The 25,439-nt window shown below is 36.9% G+C and overlaps 1 protein-coding gene across 1 annotated transcript in view; it reads left to right on the top strand.

Moving 5' to 3' along the window:
- USH2A (usherin) overlaps nt 1-25,439 on the top strand; it is an 800,507-nt gene that overhangs the window by 362,262 nt on the left and 412,806 nt on the right. Inside the window, exons 31-32 of the mRNA XM_005540847.5 lie at nt 17,586-17,699; nt 19,985-20,146. Coding sequence (XP_005540904.3) covers nt 17,586-17,699; nt 19,985-20,146 — 276 coding nt within the window. The remainder of the gene's footprint in view (nt 1-17,585; nt 17,700-19,984; nt 20,147-25,439) is intronic.

The raw sequence follows: 25,439 nt of genomic DNA, 5'->3' as shown, positions 1-25,439 counted from the left end.
TTTTTATTATTTTATTTTATTATTTTTTTATTTTTTGAGACAGGTTCTCATTCTGTCACTGGAGTGCAGTGGTACAGTCTCAGCTCCCTGCAAACTTTGCTTCTTGAGTTCAAGAGATTTTCCTGCCTTGGCCTCCCAAGTAGCTGGGATTTCAGGTGTGCACCACCACACCAGGGTAATTTTTGTATTTTTAGTAGAGATGGAATTTCACCTCGTTGGCCAGACTGGTCTCGAACTCCTGACCTCAGGTGATCCACCTGCCTTGGCATCCCAAAGTGCTGGGATTACAGGCATGAGCCACTGCACCCAGCTTCACTGTTAATTTTTCTTTCTTTCTTTTTTTTTTTTTTTAAGATGGAGCCTCGCTCTGTTCCCAGGCTGAAGTGCAGTGGCGCGATCTCGGCTTACCGCAAGCTCCGCCTCCCGGGCTCACTCCATTCTCCTGCCTCAGCCTCCGGAGTAGCTGGGACTACAGGCGTCCGCCACCACGCCTGGAGAAGTTTTTGTATTTTTTTTACTGGAGACGGGGTTTCACCATGTTAGCCAGGATGGTCTCGATTTCCTGACCTCATGATCCGCCCGCCTCGACCTCTCAAAGTGCTGGGATTACTGGCATGAGCCACCGCGCCCAGCCTCTTTGTTAATTTTTCCATTGAATGATTCACATTTTCTCATTTCTCATTTTTCTCTGCATATGAAGAATAATATACACGTTTGTCTCATCTGATGCAACTCCCCCAGTTTTGTCATTTAAAAAAAATTGATTTACATTTTTGTGTACGGATTTAAAAAATATTTTATGTAGTTAATACAACATCCTTAAAATGTTCAATATACTATGGGTGATATTTAAAAAATATATATTCCCCATTTAGGGTTGATTATTATTTGTTTATGTTAGATATACCATGTTGATAACATAATGCATCTTCCTCAAAATAGTAATTCTAAGGTTAGGGTAAGAGCAAATTAGAAACTGGGAGCAGGGAGGCTTTTCAAATTAAATCAGCCTCTCCCAAGATTCTGAAGGATTCCTTCTTGAAGGAGAGATCCCACAGATTGTAAACCAACGTAGTGTAGTCCTGGATGTTACTCAAAAGGCATGTCGTACATGGTAGTGATGTATAGGCGGAAGAAAATCAGAAAACTACTGAGCAATTGTTGTTTATTTTTATATATCAAATTTGTCAAAAACCAAGGGAAGTGTTAACCATGTTAACTATGAGTGCAGTTTTGTCAATTTCTCTGAGATATTTTTTGTTTGCATTTTTTGAATTTTTGTGACTTTTACACTTATTATTTATGTTTTAACCTTCAAGGTCTCATTGCTTTAGGTACAGCCATGCATTGCTAAAGGATGGATATGTTCTGAGAAATGTGTCGTTAGGAGATTTCATCACGTTGCAAACATCATAGAATGTACTCACATAAGCCTAGATGGCATAGCCTACTCCACAGCTAGGCTAGATGGTGTAGCCTATTGTTCCTGGGCTGCAAACCTGCACAGCATGTAACTGTGTTGAATAGTGAAGGGAACTATAACTCAGTGGTAAGTATTTGTGTATCTAAACAGATCGAAACACAGAAAAGGTATAGTAAAAACACTGCATCGTAATCTTATGGGACCACCATCCTATATGCTGTCTGTTGCTGACTAAAACATTATGTAGCACACGACTGCATGGCAGCAACTTGGCTAAAGTCCTTTCATTCAACATTGTTTTCTTATAAGGTTGATGAGAAAATTAAAAAAAAAAAAAAAAAAAAAAAACCTAGCAAGGGCCACTGTCTGCGTGGAATTGCACATTTTCCCCATGTTTTTGTGGGTTTTCTCTCGGTACTCCAGTTTCCTCCCACATCCCAAAGGTTTTCCCCTTACATGAACTGAGCTGTCTACATGAGCCCAGAGTGAGTGAGTGCAGGTGTGTGTGAGTGTGCCCTGTGACGGTATGGTGGCCTGTCCAGGGCTGGTTCCTACCTTGAGCCCTGAGCTGCCAGGATGGGCTCCAGCCACACACAACCCTAAAGTGGAATAAGCAGATTGGAAAATAAATGAATGAATAAATAGAAATCATTGTAAAATAAAAATTCATAAAGTCTATGATAATCATACAGATGCACAGCAATAAACAGTGCAGTATGACAGGGCTCAGCAAGCTGCCCAGTCTGTGATTGCTGGGGTTTGAACAAAATGCTGGTAGGAGGTGCTCCTTACAATGTTCACTTGGAAAGTATTTATTCCTTGATTTATACCACTATGACCACTGTCACTCACTGATTCACCAAAACTTGAGTAAATCATTATCTTGTTTTGATTAATCTTTTGTAAATGGATGTATAGCACACATAGCACACATTCATTACAGTGTTTAATATTAGTAGTCTATAGAAGTTTGGTGATGTTTTGTGACCAGAAATACATCATAGTATTTTTTTGTTTTTAAAGAGATGGAGTCTACCTCTGTTGCCCAGGTTGGATTGCAGTGGCGCGATCTCTGCTCACTGCAAGCTCTACCTCCTGGGTTCGTGCCATTCTTCTGCCTCAGCCTCCTGAGTAGCTGGAACTACAGGCGCCCGCCACCACACCCAACTAATTTTTGTATTTTTAGTAGAGATGGGGTTTCACCGTGGTAGCCAGGATGGTCTCCATCTCCTGACCTCGTGATCCTCCTGCCTCGGCCTCCCAAAGTGCTGGAATTACAGGCGTGAGCCATCACGCCAGGCTGACATAGGATCTTAATTCTTTCTTACATCAATTAGCCTGTGGGAAAATTGGGTTTGTTGTTTATCATTTCACTTAAAAGTCACAGTTTAGAAAAAATTCCAATGACAAGGAGGACTTCTATATATCTCTGCAGTTTTAGTTTTATCTTTCACTTGAGATTCTCCATATTTAAGTAGGGGAGTCACTCATTCATACGTGTTTTTTATAATTGATATAATTGGTCTTCTTTCTGGCATCATGTTTTATGTTTCCCAGTTTTGTTATTTCTTGTTTTTTAGTTATTTTTTTCACTACATTTCTTGCCAGTGTGTACTATGAATCCTTTGATGTTTTTTCTTTCAAGGAGTCTGCTGCTCTCAGTGCTAAAGTGAGTCGTCAAGGACATATGTAGAAGGTAATCTTAAAGACTAAAAGAACTCCAGTATTGCCAGGTGGACTTTTCATTGTGAAGACTCAGGATAATGAGGGGGGAATGTGAATTGAGAGGCACCAAAGTCAGCTTGGATAATTATCAAAGTCAGAGAATTTTCCAGTAAACAAAAAGGAATACTAGGAAGTGAGATGGAAGGAGTTTAGAAAGCAGAGAGCCAGAAAGCTGGATTTGGTGGAGATGTTAGGGGTGTAGAGATTGTTTTGAGACAGCTGCTTTGCCAGTTGGTTGAGAAACCAAGGTACTAAAAGAGAGAAAAATCAGTGAAGCCTATTAGTTTTGCTGTTGAGCAGTTTTGCTATCGATCTTGAAAATAATCCTTGTTTAGCATATCTGAGGTGACTTTTGTTGAGATTTTAATATTTCAGTTAATTTTGGTTGTTAGAGTCATATTTAAATAAAATAATTCTGATACTGAATGTACAAGGCAATTTAGCTTTATTGGTTAGCATAGGGTTCTTTACCAATTACGTTTAAAAAATGCTAATCAGAAAATGTGCCGGTTTCTTTTCATTAATTTTTTTGTTATTTAATAAGCTCTTTTATTCTTTAGATTTGGGTCTTTCTTCAACTTGGAAAATTTGCCACTGTGTTTGTGATCATTACTTCTGGTGAGAAATAGCAGTTTTCAATATTGTATATTTCTTCCCAGGTTGTCTTCCTCATTTTAGTAGTTCAGAACACGGCTTGTAGAGTCAAATCAATCTAAGGTCAAATTCCGCCTATGCCACTTTTTAGCTGTGTGATCTCAGGCAAATTAAAAAACATATCCTTACATTGGAGTTTCCTCATTCATTAATGGGGGATGAAAACCATATTTATATTGTGGAACTGCTATAAAGATTAAAATCAGTTACGTAAAATATTTTGCTCAGAAACAGGCATATAGTGAGTGCTAAATGAATTCATCGTTATCTTTATAATCTCTGAATTATAGTTTCTGATTTCTGGGTTACTGTCGCATAGTTGTTTTTCTTTCCATTTTCTGATTTTTGCACTGTTGATTCTGCTCTTTGAAACTTCTAAGATGATTTTTAATTCTTCTAGTACAGTCTTTGATATGATCTGCATTTTTCCTCATCTAGCTTACTTTGATTGCTACCTGCCTCTTGAAATTCTCAATTTTTGTCTTCATCTCTGTTTTACCGCTTACCTCCTGTCTCTTATTTAGTGGATTCCAAGTTATTTTAGACCTTATTAATGGCATGCAACTCATGATTTTTACATTTTATAGGTTTCTTGAATTAAATCCTCCCCGGAATATGATAATCTTCCATAATTTGAGGGCTGTATTCTCATCCTTCTTTCGAGTTACAATTTTTCCATCAGCTAAATGTACTCCCCCAAACTCAACTCCATAGTTCAGTTGGCTTATTTCTAAAATAATCTTCTCACTGGGTGTTTGCAAGGGAAAATTAAACTGTTTTCTAATCATCTTACGGGGCATCCAGTTGCTGTTAATAAAAACCTTCGCTAAGATGATGATAGGGTTAGTGGGATAAATTTGCATTAGCCTTGCAGCCACCCTGCAGTTTCAGCTCTTTGCTTCCCAGTGTTTGGTAGAGTAGGAGTTCTGAGAGTTTGCTAGCGTTTTGCTTCCAGTTTAAGACTAGGTTTGCCTAGGACTTTCCTTCTAAAAGTCCATTGTCTTTGCCTGGTCTCATTTTAGGTATTTATAACACTTTGGTCATTTCACTGGGATTCTTACAAGATGGTAGTTCAAAACTGTAGGTGTACACTGAGTCGCCTGGGGAGCTTTAAAAAATATACTGATGCCTGTGTGCTCCATGTGCAAAATGTCTGATTCAATAGGCCTGGAATGTGGCCTGGGAGTTTGTATTTTTTAAAGTATCTCAGGTAATTCTGCTGTACAGCCAGCATAGGGAAACTGTATTTAAAGGAGGAGTTTGTCACCAGTGATCACATTTAAATTTTATCCAGAAATTCTTATAACTTTCATTTCCCCACTGAAACTCAAAAATGTTAGGAGGGAAAAAATTAAATGTGTTTAAAAAATAATAAGCTATTAAAAGTAAATAGAAAACACTAGCAAAGGAATATTATAAGATGACAAAAATTAAGTGCAGGGAAGTGGGATTCTATGCTCAGACTTACAAAAAGCAGAAGGTAAAAGCAAAGAAAATTATTAAAAATGAATATCAACTAGGATAACTGAAGAAAATAGAATAGTGAAGCAGAATATTTACCATTCATGAATTTGTCTATCAGAGGATTAAATGAGATAAATCCCAGTTGCAATGGAGAGTCCAAGGGTTAACAGGCCTACTCAGGAGCAAATGGGCCCCTTTGGGCCACAGGGTCTAGATTCTGTGCCCTCCCAAGGCCAAGGTTCAGAGCAAGGACTTCTTTAAGGTTCATTTCCTCAGCCGGAGCCTCAGGGTAGAAAACCCTTCAGTCATCACTCCTGTGTATCTTTAGATTTGTTGAAAGGGCTCCAATTAACTCTGGGTAGCTTTTGCTGATTTTCCCTGCAGCCCTGTTATCATGCAAAGTTGCAACCCAGAGAGATAGGACTGGCATTTCCCCTCAAACTGAGGACTGCTCAGAAACTGACTTCACAATTTGATTTGAAATTATTTCAAGAATGAATGGATTCAAGACTTTGCACGTATAAGAATTATTTTTTCCATAAGGTATTTAAACATGTAAACTTAATTGTCAGCATAATTATTACAGCACCTGGCATCAAGTGCTACAGATATTGGTGTACAGAAAATATTTTCTCAATTTTATTGTTGCATTACATTGAACTAAAGTATAGGGGTTATATTGCTTCCTCAGGTAAAATGACAAATAGTAGTAATATTATTTATTATTTGCTATAGTTTGGCAAATGAATCAATAAGAAGAAGAAGAATCTTCCAGATGACCCAAATAAATCTACATTTATGTAAAGAAAAAGGCATTTTAATTTATAATACAAATAATATAGCTTTTGTCACTAAAATTATTTCAGTTTTTACATACAATGGGCTTTATTTTTTTTTTTTTTTACCTGAATGAAGTGGGTTTCATACTGAAAACATGTTTCTAATTTTTGCCTCTTTTCCATGGCTACTAGTAATAATTAGTGACTCTCAATTCTACTGGTCATAAGGTGATTCTCAGATTACTTATAAAATGCAGATTTTGGGGCCACTTATTCTGTATGTCTGGGCTAGTATTTAGCAATTTGCATTTTACCTAATGCTCCGGTTGGTTTTTTGGAAGGTTTATGAATCACCTATTGAAAGACACTAGTGTAGAAGAGTAGTGGTCAGGTTAGACGGGAATACTTTCACCTGCTGGGCTTGCAACTATCCCCGCCTTACTCCTGCGTCTGGTTCTGTGTTAACTTTGCTGCCAGAAAAATGCCAAGGCAAGTGAATGAAGAAAGAGAGGCAGTGTCAGTAGGACTCCTGAACCCCAAGCGTGGTGCTTCTGAAAGTTCCCAGGAGAAAGGAAGTAAGAATTGGGGATCTTGGTAACATGGATTCTGATTCACTAGGTCTGGGAATATGGTGTTAGATTCTGCTTTTCCAAGCAGCCCCCTGCCACTCTGTCATGCCCAATATAGAAAGGCAAGGAGCTCACTATTTATGTGGGAAATGGAAAACAACAACAACAACAACAACAAAATAAAATAAAATATAAGAAAACCTAATTCTCAACTACAAGATGCCCCTTAGGTTCATATTAGGTGAAAGCAGTAAAATTCATAAGTGAGAGCAGTAAAATTCAATGTAGGAATTATCATTGTAATGTTTTGGTAGAGCCTTACCTGCATGCATTTAAGTTACAAACATTCAACTACATATATTGGAAATGGGTAAGGGATGGAGGAAAAAGTAAAAAAGCAAAAGTAAAACAAAACAAAAACCTACAAAAATAATGTCATAGGCAAAGGATGCTATCCAGTACTGAAAATGTCAATTATCTGTTAGCTGGAAAGAATGTTTGAATAATTTTAGGATTTCCCAATCATTGACAAAGAAGTGATACTCATTGTTTGGGTGTCTACACAAAGAATGAAGACTTAAGAGCCCTGAAGAATCATTGATTTCTGAAAAGTTAGAGGCATATACAAAACCAAATGTACTGTACTTTATGGGCCATATAAAGAGTTGTCAAGGGAACATTAAATCATGTTATTTTTGCCTTATGCCTGATTTTGGAACTTGAACTCAGCTATACAGAGTATCGTCAATAAGATTAAATTAAATTAAATTAAAATGCTACTCTGTATATGTATGTATATGTGTATATATGTACATTCATACATTATACAAATATGCTCTCTCTATATATGTATTCTCTGTATATATATGTAATCATACTTATCTGAGAAGTCTGCAGAGAAATGACTGTAATTCAATGTCATGAATTTTTTTTTTTCTATTCAGTTGAAATTCTTACTCCAAAGTTGCTAAAACTGCCTAGGGTACTCTCTAAGCACCCATGCTATTTCTTTAGTAGACAATAAGTTCCTGGAGGACAGGTTTCATGTTTTATATTTATTTTAAGCCTTGTTCACTACCTTGCTCTAGGTAGGTTATGTACTTACCTTAAAATAATGAATGAAGGAATCTTTCAGTTAGCAAATTTAGCTTTCTGCTACTAACCCCATAGTTAACCTAATGTTAATATTGGTTTTGTGCTGAGTTGGACTGAGTATTGAACTACTAGTCCTTACTAAAGTCTCAGTCTTTTATCAGTAGTTCTTTAATTTTATAAAAGAATGTACAGAGCTTTCACAACTTAAATGTACATTTGGAACTTACTATACATTTCCCAATAGAAAAAAAATATGTTGGTAGGGTGAGGCTAATAAATAACTAATAAAGACTAATTCCAAAACTTAGACCTCAGAATAGAACCCAACCACTATATATTTGAAATGAAAAATAATGGAAGCCAATACTGCTGCAATGCTGATAATTATAAAGAACGGAAAATATTCATTTATTTTAAAAAGTGATCTACCATGTTCCATGCTAGTGCTAGGTCCTATCTTTGTAATATGATTTTTTATAACACTAAAATATAGCCCAAGCACTCTCTCTGAAGTAAGATTATATAGACAATGAAAGTTTTATGGGGGAAAACCTAATAGAGATGGGTTTATCATTTTTGATTCATTATTTCACTTGAGATATTAGAACCTAAAATAATAGTGATGAAGTTTTTCTCTCACTGGTATTAGGTGTCCACAGTAAATGCAGAGGTGGGACGTTCATAGGTGAGACCTGCACACTTCATCTTTTTGCTGTGCCATCCTTACAGACAAGGCTTCTACCTCATAGCTCAAGATGATTACTTGAGCTCCTGCCATCCAGTCTGATTTTCACCCAGCAGGAAGGAATAATGGTTAAAGAATACTCACTTTCACTTCAAAGACATATTTTAGAAGTTGCTCCTCCACCTGTGGTTATCTTGCATGGTCGGAACTTAGTCACATAGCCGTACCTAGCTTCAGGGAATGTTGAAAAATGCTGTCCTTATTTCAAGTAGCCATTTGCCCAGGTAAAAAGTGTTTTTATGTTACTGAGGAAAAGGAGTATAATACATAATACGGAGCAATTAGTAATCTTTGCCACAATAGGCAACTGTCAGAAGTAAATAAAAAGGAATTCTTTTTGTTGGTGTTATTAAAGATAAAATTCAGTTTTTATAGTAGACCATAAATTAATATTCCAATATTTGTAGTTTATTACAAACTTTTGAAAATTTGAGATGGAATCTTGCTCTGTTGCCCAGGCTGGAGTGCAGTGGAACCGTCTCAGCTCACTGCAACCTACGCCTCCTGGGTTCAAGCAATTCTCCTGTCTCAGCTTCCCGAGTAGCTGGGACTACAGGTGCACGCCACCACACCTAGATTTTTTCTTTTTTCTTTTGTATTTTTAGTAGAGATGGGGTTTCACTGTATTGGTCAGGCTGATCTCAAACTCCTGACCTCAGGTGATCCACCTGCTTCAGCCTCCCAAAGTGCTGGCATTACAGGCTACAAAATATTTCTTTAAATGTAAATCTTGAAAGAAACTGGTCTGAAAAAATTCACAGGACAAAAATATGGCCTATGACATAAATAGTAAAAATAGAAATGATGTAATGTTCCTGCTTAGCTAATGTAGAAGGATTTCATTAGGTAATGCAGTGTTGATGAGTTAATAGCTTTGTCTAACTCTCCTGAATACATAATGTGCCTGAACTACTGGTACATTGTGAAATATTCAGAGAGAGTTTTTTTAAAAAAAGTTTTTCATTTTGTTTTATGCAATAAGAATTGACATCAAAGGATTTGCATTTCTTTTTGGTAACATGTTGAGCCATGGTTTAAAATGATGAAAATATATAATTTTTGTTCTGCAGTGATAATCAACTAGGCATTTCCACAATGCTTATAAATATTCAATACAAATACTTCAAAGTTATCAATCACATTTGATAAAGATGAAGAGTGCACAGCCAGACTTTTCTACTTTTTACCGTTTATGATCATTTTATATTTACATTATATTCGGAACAAATTAAAAGGGTTATATGTATAATAAACAAAGGTCTAATGTTGAACCCAATCTCTCTCTCTCTTTCTCTCTCTCTCACACACACACACACACACACACACACATGCATAGAATTTCTTACGAATCAATCGTATTTGTAAAGGAATATTCTAGGCATACAAATTCACTCATTTTAGAGGACAAGACTGCTAATTTCTGTAGGCAATAGATTTCAGTAATAAATTTGAACCTCTTAACACACTTTAAGTTGCATTTTCAATAAGGTATTTAATAGTAAAATGTGTGCTATTATTTTTTAATTAACATTTTTCAACACTTTTTTCTTTTCTATGGAACTGCGGCTTAGATCAAATGGGAGAAATAATGATCTTGGGCTCAGAAGACAGGTTCTAATATTGGCTCTATTGCTTTTTAGCTGTCTGGACTTGAGCACCATATGGTACACTCTCTCCAAAAGCAGCCTCCTCTGTACAATGGGATAACAATATCGGAGGCTAGTAGCAGGGGACCTAGGGCACTGATCATAAGGGGTGACTTTCATTTCTCTCTTTCTTTTCTTTTCTTCTTGTCTCCTTGCCTGTCTCCCTGCTTAGTCAGATCCAGTGTTTTCTTGGAGAGTTTCAATAATTTCAGTGTCAGACCTTTATGTAAGGTAAAGAGTTAACACAAGCACATGGCTTCAAACTTATTGGCAAATTAGAATAAAAATGACAAAGACTCTGTAGTTCTTACCACAAAAGCATTGATTAAAAGTTTGAGGTTAGATGTAAGCCTGCTGAGAGAATGTTAACTGGATAATACTTTGAGGTCAATTAAAATCACTGTTTAAACCATCCTCTAAGACTGGGATTAGGCCACATATTTTATAAAGAAATAAAAGAATGTATTTTTTTCCTGTTTGTAAGAGTCAACATCTGCATAGTCTTTGATAGGTATATGATCTTCTATGCTCCCTACTAAAAGTTTTAAACAAGGTTAAAAAACCCATTTGAAGGAAATTAAATGTAAGAAAAATTAGTTTTGAAGTTTCCAAGGGATTACCTTAGGTTTGGGTTAAGTGTATTTATTGTTCCACCTTTTGGGTAAAATGAAAATTGACTTTACCTTTGTAAATATTAGAAGTCTTTATTTTAATTGAAAATGTTATCCAAAAAACAGCAATAACAAATCCCACCTTCCTGGACTAAGAACCAGAGGAGAAGCATCCTGGGTATGTTTCCGGATCTCTATTAGACCGTTAAGTTTTCATCCATATTTAACAAATGTCATTATTCAGTTTCATGGGGTCACTGTGTCAAAATGTCTGTGTTAGAACTTTAATTTATTTTCAGAGGTTCCTTTAAGTGGGCAGGAAGCATGGCATATTGGATTGATTTACTCTCTTTAATCCATCCACTGGGTTGGTTTGGAATGTATACTTAAAAATTAGATTTTAGCAGCACCGCAGCAGAGTCCCCAGCCAGAAGTCACTTCTTCTGCCCTCCTTCCCCTGGCCAGTTTTCTTTTAAAAAGTGGGCTCTTCCATTATGTCTCCAGGTAACAGTAGCAGCTCTGCCTGTGTGGCATCCCTTACCAGATGGCCCTCTTAATAAATGTCTTGCTCTTGCCCACCCTCACTTTCTTGATCCAAATGTGAAATGCCAGCAAATAAATAAGAGCATTGTACTCTGATGAGTTCTCTTGAGATGGGGGAAAACCCTGGGGAGAGGAAGCTAGAAACAGCTTTTCTGTTTGCTGTGACTGCTCCTAATTACTGGCCAGTAGTAGAAGATACCATTTACATGCAGTAGAACATAAAGATAAAGAAAAAAAAAATGAGAGATAAATTATCCATGTTATCCCAAATGCCTTTGCTAATGTGGAAATACTCTTGGATTGTTGGAGTCCGTTTGAAATATTGTGAATGATCCTTACAAGGGGACCCCTGACTTTGGACTCAGGGTAGACAGTTGCTGTGTGCAGATTTCACCGCCAGACTAAAAGTGCAACGGAAATGAGTGGGTGATGAGAGCAGAGCAGCCAGTTCTTTAATTGAATTAAAAGCTGGGTGACATCAATGCAGACACCTGTCCAATTACAGACAGGCCAAGGTGTTTACCATTGCTGTACAAGCGATTCGAAGATGACAGAAATCTTTCCGCCCACAGATTAACATAATGAAGGAGAACAGATTACAGTGGATGCCGGCCAAACACCTTGGTTGGCAGCTGGGGGTGGGGTGGGGGAGGGAGGAGGAGTCTGCTGAAGTATGTAAGTAGAAAGGGAGTCCTTTTTTCTTCTCTGAAATGTGCTTGGCTTTAAAAAAGATCCATTTTGTTTTGTGTCTTAGGCTCGGTTTCCAGGCAGAGCATTTATACTTGTCTGCATTTAGTCAGAGGAGTTAATCATAAAATTTCAACGTCAAAGCAGACTCCTCTGTTGTTTTGCTGCTTCTCAGCGTACAGTGTCCCATTAGAGGCGCAAAAGCTTGCACAGCTGGTGTCAGCTCCACAATGATTTTGTCTTAGGTCATTAGGCTGCATCCAATTATTAATATTTTTCTTTGGTTCCTTTGAAACTTGAGGTGAAAGCAAAGGAAAGAGAGTGTTGGAGATAATAATGTATCAGTCAAAAGAAACAATGTCTTTTACTTAGCTTATTCCCTGGAAGGGGTGTGGTGAGAGTCGGGCTCTCCTATAGTGAGAGAAACACCAGAGTGGAGCTAAGAGTCTGCAAAATCTTTATTTTTCAGTCACCCGGCAAGTGTTCACTTTTGGTAAACCATACTAATAGCTGCTGGGATAGAGGATAAGGAAAGAAGCAAAAGGATCTGTCCTCTGTGTTCAAGGAATTCCCCAAATCACTGTGAAGGAATTTTAAGTCGCAAGTTCTTCAGGCCAATGCTCTTCCCCTCTGTTAGGTGGAAACCCTCAGAGCACAGAGTTTGCAGTCATATGCAGTAGGTCTCTTAAACTTCCTACGGTGATGTGTTTCTTTCCCTTAAATCAACTCCCTGCCCCCTGATCTTTCAGCTTGGGCTTTCTGCACCCACTGACCCACAGGACTTCAATTCAAAGGGAATCTACTTACTTGACTTCAAACTCCCTTGGTGTGGCATGTCAGGATTTCTCAATGTTAAGCATTAATGCAAAATGCATTATCGCTTAGCAGTGAGAGTTATGGCCCTGCTGGTGCCAATGATTTTAATCTGGATACCCACACTCCTGTGTTTCATGGGATACTAACACTTTTAAGACATCAATAATGCTTACTTTATGCTTATTGAATGTTTCTTCAGCTTGCCCTCTTCCATTACCAAGAGGGACTAGCAGGTTTCCTGACATGGTTGGGACCATTTTCTGATTTCACAGAGTTTGTGGCTGAAAGGGAGTTTGCGAGGTCATCTGGCGTGTCTTGTAATAGGGACACTCTCAAATAAAAAAATAAAAAAATAAAAAAATAAAAAAGACTTCTCTGGGATATGTCCCAAACAAAGAGATTCACAACTAAACAAATTTTAAAGTTCTCCCTTTCAGGAAATACTTCTTCAGTATAAAAACCCCAAGTGTCATAAAAGGCGACTATGCCATTTTCTCTTTTTGGGTTTTCTGTTTAGGATTCCTTTAGATATGTCATATTATATATTTCCCAGTATTCTTCTTAATATAATTCCGAAATATATATTTAAACTAAATTTAGGCTTCCTATCATCTTGAACTGGTAAGTCTGAATCTTATAAATGTCATTGTCTACTTGCCCTGTATGCAAACACTCTGCTTTATGTATCAATCTGTTACTATAAGAGTTCTTCTAGTTCCAATATTTCCTTCTATTAGAAACCTTGAAAAAATCAGTTGTATTCTACAGCACCTTTTCCAGAGGCATATAGCAGAAACATTGATAAATGCTTTCTGATGATGATACATCATCAGAGTAACACTATATTTTCTGGGGAGTACCTAATCTAAGTAGAACCCTGACACTTAAAGCAAAGCCATTAGGATAATCACTCAACGATCTCAAAGGATATATCCACAATCTACATAGTCTTGGAGAGAATATGTTACTCCCTTTCTTTGTCCATGGCACAGCCTTTCAACTTGAACGCATCCTTGTAAACTCTCGTACTGAGAATCAAAGGAGACAAACCACATGTCTCCAACAATAAAATGACTTTCTTGTGATTCCAAGTGAATGAAGACCACATGTTTGACCAGCACCTTGCCCCTGCGTAACCCTTAATTTGAACCTGACAGGATGAGAAAACACAGTGAACAATTATACTGCTCTTCTTCCTGAAGTAGGTAATATTAAGTTGCCTTTAAGGAAAATTATCAGATGGTTTGACAAACTTTGTCTCTGACACACAGTATGATGAACAAGATTCCCTACCGGAAATATAAAAGAAATGGCACTCCAGCCTTAGAAAGTGCAGCACATTTTTTGAAAGTGTGATTTACAAACCATCTAAAACCTTCCACCTGGGATCCAAAGTTGGCAAGAACCAAAACATCAGCTTTCTTCTTTTCCTTTTTTTTTTTCTTTTTTTTTTTCTGTTTTCTATTTTGCAGCTCTCATTTCTCAGGGCTTATTATTGTTTCACCTGGCTTGAAATGGGAAATGTGAGCACTTTGATAAATGGCTTGAAAGATGATCTAGTTTCTCTCCAGCGTCTTTCTTTAAGAATCTCAGGGTTTTTCTGTGAAATACAATACAGTTTGGTAAAGATCTCTACCAAATCAAAGCTGAAGAAAGCAAGTTTGCTGAAATGAGTATTGCTTGTTTTTTTAAGGTCCTTAAAATAAGGAGTGACTGAAATTAATAAAGGACTCTCACTATACACATAGTATACACAAAGCAACTCTCCTAGTGAAGGCAAGAAACATTAAATAAATCACTAAAGATCACTTAGTGAGTGTGAACTCCAGATCTGGTTTGATACAGTCCCTCTGAAAGTCTATAGAATACCCTTCGTGATAAGTTGGTATAACAATTAAAATTTCAACATTGCACTTTAGTCATGATTTGGAAAGAAAGGTCTTAGTATAAGGAATTTTATAAAGCCAGGCTGCAAAATTGCACAATCATAGAGCTGCTTTTATGTTTCTCAGTGATAATACTTCCTGAATGTACAACACATCTTCATGCTAATGATTTCAGATAACCAACCTGTATATCAGCATTGTTTCTTTTTAAGCATGGTGTTCCTATGCCTCAGCTGAAGCATGCTCATCTATGAGGGGTGCTGCTTTTCACATATGCCCCATAGGTTAAGTGATGATAAAGGGAAACTAGCCTCATATTCCAACATACTTTTCTTATTCACATTAGGATTAAAAGTCTTATTCTCTGGGGGCTGATTCATTTCTTGTTAGTGTGGCATTATACTAATTCAGACACGCAAGTCATCTTATTTAGAATCTTACAGTAGTTTCCAACTTGGCAATAGGAAAGACATGGCAAATGCCAAAGATTTGCTAAAGATAGAATGGCTAAAACACATTTTATGATGATACTTTAGTTTTGAGCCTGGAATTTGGGGATCATGGTGGAAGCCTTACAAAATGGGAAAATGAGGCTTACATAATTATTTAGAATGTTGATTCTTGATTGGGGCACGTTGGGTATGAGATACCAGTAGGACATCCAGGTGTGGACACATGGCCTGCAGATAGAAACCCAGAACCAGGGCTTGGGAGAGATGTGAAGTCTGTAGCTACAAATGTGATCATTGAGAGATAAGGCTTAATAAGCTAGCAAAGGCGAGTGTTTAGAAAAAGAAAGAAGCTTGACAGCAACCCAACTTTGGGAAACAAAAGCTATTTAAGAGACTGTGAGAGAAACATGCGTCAGTAAAGGAAACAAAGGAGTTCTCAGTAGTTTAGGAGAGCAATTTAAAAATTCAATGTCACAGAAGGAAGTTGAGGGATGACAATGCCCCATAAGTGTAGGAGGATAAGGACTGAGGATGGGCTATTTGATTTGGTATTTAAGGGATCACTGGTGATCTTTAAAAGATACAAATCATCTAGCAGCATGTAGAGGCAGAAATTGAGTCGCAATGGTAGCCTAATTTGGAATGGCATATCTCTTCTCTAGAGCTCTTGACTGGCAATACTCCATGTTAAGTATTCTAATGTCCTGAACTTGTTCATTCTTAATACTAACCCTTTCAGATAAGTACTATATTATCCCCATCTCACAGATGAGGCCTGCAACGCCTTGCCCTTCAAGATCAAGATTATTATTATCTGTTTACAGACAAGGAAAGTAAGGCACAGAAGCCTGAACAACTTGCCCACGTTCATATGGCCAGTCGGCAGCAGACTTGGCATTTGAAGCCAGCAATCTGGCCCGAGCATCCGTGCCCTTTTCCACACTACTCCATTATGAGGATGTGCATGTGATAATGTTAGCTTGCTTTTAAGCCATTTGGTGGAATGAGAAATAACTTCTTAAAAGAAAGTAAACTCAGAATGTGGGTCATGATCTGGGAGATTTAAGAGGAAGTGACAATTGCAGGGGCAGGAATGAGAGAAAGCAGGAGGTTCTGACACGGGAGACTTTTGAAATTAGAGTTGAATTTGGCATGAGATTGTCACACGTGTGTGTATTAGTTCATTGGCTTGCTGTCTTCTTTGGCCATGAGCTAAGATGATGGTGCCAAGTGGATGAATATTTTCATGTAGAAACATGGCAGACCGGATTCAGTAGCCCATGGAGATGCCTGGGCTGTTGCTGGAATGAAGACTTAGAGACAGCCTTAGGGACTAAGGGCAAGTGGGAGGTGTCAAAGCAAACAACTGGTCTTTGCTCCATCCTGGCTTGTTGATCTTTTAATTTTTAAAATTTTCTACTGGGGAGGGAAATTATGGAAACATGTATATTAAAATTTGTGTTTGAATGATGAAAGCTGTCATCAATATTGGCACCTTAAAGCAATAATGTATTCTCTGAGCGATTGAAGGTTTAATGAATAAAGAGACAGTACTAGTGGGGCCAACTTTTCATAAAAATAGTGATAAGCTATGTGGTTAGGATTAAAGATTGCTCTGAAAAACATCTTTGCGGAAAAACAGTGGTGAGCAAATGCACAAGTTATATTTTGGATTTTTTTTTTTTAATTCACAGGATTAACTAGGTAAGGAGTCTCTGCCTTGCTTATGAACACTAGTAAACAAAATGTGTTTTCATTTCTACAGGTACTTTTAATTGATGAACAAATCTCATATATCTATCAGCAAGCCATGCTAATTCAGTACTTCCATGTGTAACACTTCCGTTTAAGACAGGTGTCTTAATTAAAAAAACTAATAATTTTGCAAGTAGAAGTACAAAAGCATAATTATCTAATTTGCTAATTGTTCAGCTATGTTAATTTGCATACTTGTTAGCTGCAACATAAACAAATGGTTTGTATATGTGTGGCCTACTGTTAAAATAATGAAGCCACTCTTGGGAGTAGCATTTTTAAAGTGTGTTAATAGGTGCCCTATAAAAAGGACTCCTTAGTTAAATACAGTTGAAAAATGCTAGGTTACAGAAAATTAAATAGTTTTGTTTCTGCAGGAGGTCTAGGATCCTGGAATGAGATAATATACATCTTAGCTATTGGAAACACTGTGCTCTGCCTCACAAACTACATGTGGAACCCCCTCCCCATATTAATGGGAGAAACATCAGATGCTGTTTGAGAACTGTTTTAACAATAAGTTGGTCTCACAATTTTTTCTCATGAGTCATTCCATTCAACAAACAGCAGAAAGGGAGGAAAATGACTGAAAGAGAAATATGTTTTTGATTTCTGTCTCTGGTCTCTTTGTCTGTCTGTCTCTCTTATAGACACACACACTCAAATATACACACAGTGCTCTTTATTGATGCTTATGGTAAGCATGCAACCCTCTTTTGTCCCTTTTTATTACAGGCATATTGACAGGCTTGCTACCCTTCAAAAACTATGCAGTAACCCTAACTGCTTGCACTTTGGCTGGCTGTACTGAGAGCTCACATGCATTGAACATCTCTACTCCACAAGAAGGTAAAGTAATTTCAAAGGTCTTGACTTCCACATTTCAGTCATGAATAATAAAATAGGAGAAGAGCTAAATGCTGCAAGGCCATTTGCTGGAAAACCCCAACCTAATTTGATGACAAAGTGCATTGCCAGGCCATAATTGCTCCATTTTTTGGGGGGGTGCGAAAATGAATCAAACTCCATACCCTTTAATGACATGCATCTTTAATAGCTGTAATGCAGATTAATGGGCTTTTTAATTGCTGTTACATTGTTCATGCAAGAGCCTTGTCATTAATATGAAGCATCTGAAAGATTAATGAAAGCTTCCTCATTTTACTATGGCTCAGAAGTAAATCTAGAGACAGTCTGACTAAAAAGAATTGATTGTATGGCACAGTATGAAATTGAGAATCAAACGGTTGATTTCCATGGTCTTTTTTAACTGCTAAACAGTAGCACAGGCAACAATTATTTCAGTATGATGAAACCTCCAAATGCCAATTGAGGCATTATTAATCACTGCTTAGTTCCTTCCGACTTAAGTCTCACTTCTGCTGTACTTGGAACTTACAAACTGTTGGCATAAATTAAGGTTTCAGAAAGCATATGTTAAGAAGGCAGTGAGAAAGAGAAAATATTTTAGCACGCCAAAGCGAAAGCTTTGCTCAAGCATCAGAAAGCATCACTTCAAGAAATAACAGCTCTCAAAACATTTGAAGCATTGTTACTTCACATTTCTCTCTTCTGGATGAGAGAAATTGCACATTTCTTATACTGTCTAGTTGAAAAGTTCTTTAGGAGATTTAAAAGCTTGATCTTTAGGGAAAAAGAGTCAGCCAGTCTTTCTCTCTCTCTCTCTCTCAGTATCTATATATCCCCGCTTCCTCTTTTCTAAGCACCACTTGCACTGAAGATATGTAACAGAAAGGAAGACATGGGCCCATAGGATGAAACCAGGACAGGATAAAGGATTTTGTAAAATCCTTCTTGTGACCCTTTCTATGCTGTATTTTTTTTTACCTAAACCAATCAGACTCCACTCACCTGAACTATGCTGTCATGACCCAGCCTCAGCATTTTCTCCATCTGGTCTACTGATAATAGCACTGTTTTTGATGTGTCATTGCATCTGCTGAGGACATGATTATCATCCCCTATTACAAGGACTTTGACCAGCCTCAATATGGGACAAATAGCCCTACTTTGCATTATTTTCTCTGTATCCACTAAATCCTTTTTCCAGGGTTTACCTGGTACCCTTCATACCAATTTCAAGCTATGACCCGGAGAGATCCCTGCGCTTGCTTAGTTTACATTTCCTTTTTATTTTTTTATTTTATTTATTTATTTATTTTTTATGGGAAGAATGGCTGGTCTGAATACACTCCTTTTTTTGGTGAGAATTTTTTATTTTTATTTTTTATACTTTAAGTTCTAGGGTACATGGGCACAAATGCAGGTTTGTTACATATGTATACATGTGCCATGTTGGTGTGCTGCACCCATTAACTCGTCATTTACATTGGGTCTATCTCCTAATTCTATCCTTCCCCCTCCCCACAATAGCACCTGGTGTGTGATGTTCCCCTTCCAGTGTCCAAGTGATCTCATTGTTCAATTCTCACCTATGAGTGAGAACGTGCGGTGTTTGGTTTTCTGTTCTTGTGATAGTTTGCTCAGAATGATGGTACTTCTAAATATACACAAAGTAATTCTGAATTTACTAAATAATAGAGGATTTTAGGAAAATTTTTAAAAACTTTTAGTTCTTAGGACCTCCAAATCATTGACAACTATATGAAATAAGCAGCTCTTTTTTAAAAAAATAAAAAGTATGCACAAAAGTTTTCATATATAATTGACTAAATTGATTATGCATGTTCTGGCTATTCCTATCATTACATACAGGTTTTTAAAAATATCTATTATGAGCCACATTCACCAACATTACTGATCTTAGATCACAAGCTCCTTGAGGCTAGGGGACTCTATCTGCTTAATTTACTTTAATAAGTACAGTCCCACATAGAGATAACGGGTTAATAGTACTTTTGCTGGAGTAACACAGCATCAGTGAAGTGAACTAGTATAAGTACTCCTCATCCACCATTGATACAAATTCTCATAAATATGGGACAGTTATTTAACACTGTTCCTAAAGCAATGACTGACAAGCTGCCCACAAATCGGGAATATTTCCATGCATGGGATTTCAGATCTATTCCATGATTTATTGGTTTGGGTCTGAAAAGTTTGAATTAGAAAAGAAAACTAAAATTAGACTCTATAAATCTTTTCTTCCACAGCCCCACAAGAGGTTCAGCCACCAGCAGCCAAATCCCTTCCCAAGTCTTTGCTGCTCTCCTGGAACCCACCCAAAAAGGCAAATGGTATTATAACTCAGTACTCTTTATACATGGATGGGAGGCTGATCTACTCAGGCAATGAGGAGAACTACACGGTCACGGGTAAGGCTTCTAGAGTTATCAGTGAATTGTAATAGTCTATGTTCAAATCTAAACACACTTACAGTTGGCTCTCGATATCCAGGGGTTCCATATCTGCAAATTTAACCAAGAATGCTTAGAAAATATGTGAAACAAATAACAACACAACAATTAAAAATAATATAAATTCTAAAAACATAGTATAACAACTATTTACATAGCATTTACATTGTATTAGATATTCTAAGGAATCTAGAGATGATTTAAATTGTACAGGAGGATGTGGATAGCCTATATGCAAACACTACACCCCTTTGTAACAGGAACTTGAGCGTCTATGAATTTTGGTATGAGTAGAGGGTCCTGGAACCAATCTCTCATTGATACTCAGGAGTGACTGCACACACACATGCACACACACACACACATCAGTTAAATAGAGTCTATAGTTATCTGAAAATGTGTTTTTGAAATTGAGTTGCTTATTTGTATCTCCTGTTAATCACTCCAATTGCATGATCATGAAGCTCATATTACATTTATGGTGAAATTGTAGCTAAAAAAAAAAAAAAAATGGAAAAGTGCTCATGTTACCTCCTTCCACCCAGGGCTGTCCTACTGCGTGTTCTGTTCTATAGACCCCACCATCCCTTACCTAAATCCTTCTAGCAATTACCTTTGCTCAGATGCAGAGGAGGCCTGGAAATGCACAAATGTGCTAAGCACAAAGAGCTCAGCACATGACTTCTCTGCCTCCAGCAGACCACACAGGATTGAAATTGAGAGCCAGTGTTTTCCCCAGTCAGACTCACAGTGTCCACTTGGATCAATGACATCATCAAACAAATTCCTCTCTCACATGAGCTATTAAGGTGGTGCAAAAGTAATTGCGGTTTTTGCCATTGAAAGTAATGGCAAAAACCGCAATTACTTTTGCACCAACCGAATACTTTAAAATCTTCACTGATGTATAATAGTCTTAAGACTCAGAAGTGTGACCCAGGGTGGTTTGAATTTTAGATTTGAGAAGAAACATAGTGTATATGCCCATATCATATGATAAAGTGTGATGACACTGAAATGAAGTAAATTGTTGAAAAACTTTTTAAATACAGGAGGCTTGCATTATGTATGCTGCCTGTACTGTGTTTATACTTGTATAATACTTATAGTGGTTTTATACTTCATATTATTTTATATACTGTATGTGACTCTCATGTGAGACAGTATTAATCAAATGTTGATTGATGAAAAAACCGAGGCCTAGAGATATTAACTTCTTCATAAAGGTCATAACAAGTTAGAGTCAGAGGTAGGATGAATTATTTATGAATTCACTCACTCACATTAATGCCAGGTACTAAGGTTGTAATAGGGAACTGGCCAGACACTGTCCCTCTTCTCTTGGTGCTCACAGTTTCATGGGGACGCATGTAGATGCTGGAGCATGTTGTGTGAACAGGGCTGTGTATTCATCCAGTTGCATTCTCAGGTTTACATTTTTTTGCCCCCACTCTAGTCTGAGAACCTTAAAAAGACAAGAACAATTATTTTTATTTTTTTTCATAATTGGATAGAGTGCCATAATATTTATTCTACAACATAGATATTATTTTACACCACAATTTTACAAGTGAAGAAAATGAGGCAAAGAAAGATTAAGCAACCCAAGGTCACACAGCTTGAGTCAGAGGCTTTGATACTAACCCAAGCATTCTGGCTGTGTTGAAGAGTGTGGTCTTAAAAACAAGTGTTTTAACTTGTCTTAGTTTCTGAATTTGTAAAATGGTGTAATCACATTTTTCAGTATTTTAAAGAGAATTAGAACTATATATAAACTATATAACATGTCGTTAGCAATTAGTAAAGAGAAGTTATAATTGTTATCTCTTGTACAACATAGAGTTCATTGTAAAAACTGAATAGGTTAATCTTACTCCAACTGTATCTTATGGGATGATTTTAACTAAAAATTATAAACCACAGAAGTTATTTCAGAAAAGATTAAATCACACCATGGAAGGAACTTTACACATATATTAATAATTAACATAAAAACATTTCTGTGGGACCAAGAGGTAACATTGCATATAATGGGATATCATAAGTTTTAGAACCAGAATAGACATGTCCTCTGAGAATCCTTTGGCTCCCCACGTGTGACACAGGTATGCCCCTGTATGCTTACCGATTACCTTTATGTTACACCACTGCTTTTTGTTTGTGTCATCTTGAATGACTGTTTGTTTGCTCATTGATTTGCCCTGCTGAACCATAATGATCATTAAGGACAACTATATTTGTTTTTTTCATTACTGCATGTCTTGGACCTATCACAGAGTGGGAATGGAATAAAACATGTTAAAGGAGTGAAAGAATGAAGTCAGATGGTTCCTGGAAATAAAAAAGGAACTTAGCAAAGGGGAACTGATGGAGGGTAGGATTAGGTTAGGAATAAGGCAATAGAGAAGAGAGAAAAATGGAAAAAAACACAGCCAGGGGAAGAGAAACTAAGATCCCTTCTATGTGCGGAAACGAATGTTGAATCAGTCCACAGGGAATTGGTGGAGCTGACGGCAGGTCTCAAACTGTGGGCCTCGACTCTTTCCAAAATGTATAGAATTGCATATGAGGTTACACTGGGCAAAACCAGAAAAAGAGCAGTGTAGGGAGAGAGGCAAAAATTCACATCAGTTTCTACTACCACTTAAAAAATGACACTGAATCCTGTATTTTGGCTGTTTGAATTATCAAGAACACCATGGGAGTATAGGCTCTGATGAAAGATTGTGGTAAATGGCACCACAGTGTATTAGTGCAGTGCAAACCCCAAATATAAAGAAAGTGAAATATTTTTAAGGTGCCTACATTCATGTTTTCTTGCTACAGTGGTAGTAGAATGATTCTTCAATGGTTTTCAATCTTTACGTAATATTTTAAAGAATATATCTCCAATATTACCCATAGCATATTTTTTCTGCTGTAGCTTTCTTGGCATTTCATAAGCAACTATGTTCCTTGCTGCTTTCATCCCCAAATAGCTTAAGATATGAAGCATATTGGGACTGCAATGCTGGTCAAGGAGGGGAAATACACTGAGAAGGTTAAGATGGGGTTCAAAGACGTACATGATTATTCTAACTTTATAGCTGGAAAAACTGAGACCTAGACAGGTTAAGAAATTCTAGTCAGTAATCAGAGGAACTAATTCAAATGCAGATCTGTCTGGCCCCAAATCCTCGTTTTTAATTTATATACATTCTGCTTGTTGCTCGTATTTTATTTTTCCTTGCCATAACTCTAAAAGAAAGACCCCAGAACACCTGTATTAGTCTGCTAGGGCTGCCATGTCAAAATAACACAAACTGGGTGACTTTAATGGAAACGTATTTCTCTCAGTCTGGAAGCTGAAAGTCTGAGACCAAGATGTCGGCAAGCTTGATTTCTCCTGGGTCTCTCTCCGTGGCTTGCAGATAGTAGCCTCCTCACTGTGTGCGCACATGGCCTTTCTTTGAGGTGACTTCATCCTTAGTATTTTTTCCTCTTCCTCTGAGGACGCCAGTCCTATTGGATGAGGCTCCCACTCTTATGACCACAGATTTTATATCTGTGGTGTGGACTAAGTGCAGGTCATTTATATTTTTAAAGTTTACCTATCTATAGAGACTCTCAGAGAAGACTAAATAGGAAAGGGACTCTGTCTGTCTGAAGTCAGCAAGGGAGAAGGCTGTGGGGAAACTGATCTAGCCATCGGGATGGGCTTTAGCTTTTATGAGCACTTTAATCTACACCATGACGTGTATCTATCTACAATCCTATTGGTACTTACCGCTTGTCTTTGTGTCAGGATATTTGTGACCTAATATCTTTTCCACACTGAGTGGTTTGTGGGTAGAACTTCTATTCATGATGTCTGGTGCTTTCAGTAATAGTGGCAGTTTAGGGCTACTAGAGTGGATCTGTACAGAGCTGAAATGTCTCTTCATAGAGAAACTGAGAAATGGAAGACAGAATCTACTAGATTGGGAAAATAATGGATAATATCTTTAATTATAAAAGTGATATATTCTTACTGAACATAATCTAAAACATGCAGTCTTGTAATACCTGAGAATCCTGTCATATAGAAACTCTTAATATTTGATGGAATTCCTTCTACTACTTTAGTCATGTTAACAAAATTGAGCTATAACCTATGTATGATATTGAATATTTACCTATTTCCTTATTATGTTATGACTATATCCTATCATTAAACATTTTTCTAAAAATATTTTGAAATGTTTTGAATAACATTATATTCCATCTCATATAACATGTAATGGATATTTATTAATGCACTTAATCATTTGAGCAATAGTATCTAATCTATCTCTATTTTAAATATCTTGAGATAGATATTCTTATACATAAATCTCTATTTGCTAGGTTCCTAGAAGAATAGCTAAGTCAAAGGTAATGAACATTTACAGAATATTTGATATAGTTTGTCACATTATTTCCAGGGAAGTTATTAGCCGTGAATTATATATTCTTAAATATTTGATTATTTTACAAAAATAAGTTATTTTATTTTTATTTGCATTTTAAAGTACTAGTTATAGTGAATACTTTTCTGAATAATGATTAACCTTTTATATTTTCCTTTCATTCATCTAATCGCATTCTTGATGAGCAAAAATTTACTTGGGGTAAGGAATAATTTTGAGATTTCTCCACGAGCTACCCTGTTTTTTTCTGGTTACAATCAACTGCACTGTTTAAAATGTTTTACCTTCTACAATATCAGAAACTTCCCTAATAACTTGGTTTAATATCACCTCCTAAATATTCAAAGTGTCAACAATTTTTTTTCTCACTCCTACTCCATTTGCTTGTAGTTTCTTTTGAAGTTTCCACATAGAATCGACATTATTCCTTTATGCTTTGCCAATGGATCTTGCTGCCATGGTGGGCATAAGCAAAGTAAATGCATTTCAATTCAGAAGGCACTTAGCATCCAGGTGGCTTGGATTTTTTTTTTTCTTCTTTCTCTTAAATATGAAGCATTGAAAGTCAAAGGCATTGCTGCACCTTGAGTTAGTATAAAATATATTTTAAAATGCATACAGTTCAAATTTTTTACCTTGCATAGGCCATAAGCTAGTAGTATGGTGGGTCAGTTCTGACACTGAAAAATGAATCCAGTTAGAGAACCTCCCGAAGGCTGTTGATGTTTGCTATAATAAATAGCACACACTTTAAGTCAAACTTTTTCATTCTGTATTCAAAGGTAATGGATTTTTCGTAACCATAGTAACCTTGGTGTATTTCT

This window comes from Macaca fascicularis, chromosome 1, assembly GCF_037993035.2.
Source record: "Macaca fascicularis isolate 582-1 chromosome 1, T2T-MFA8v1.1".
NCBI lineage: Eukaryota > Metazoa > Chordata > Mammalia > Primates > Cercopithecidae > Macaca > Macaca fascicularis.
The sequence above is the reverse complement of the archived record's forward strand: the minus strand, read 5'-3'. Positions and strand labels throughout refer to the sequence as shown.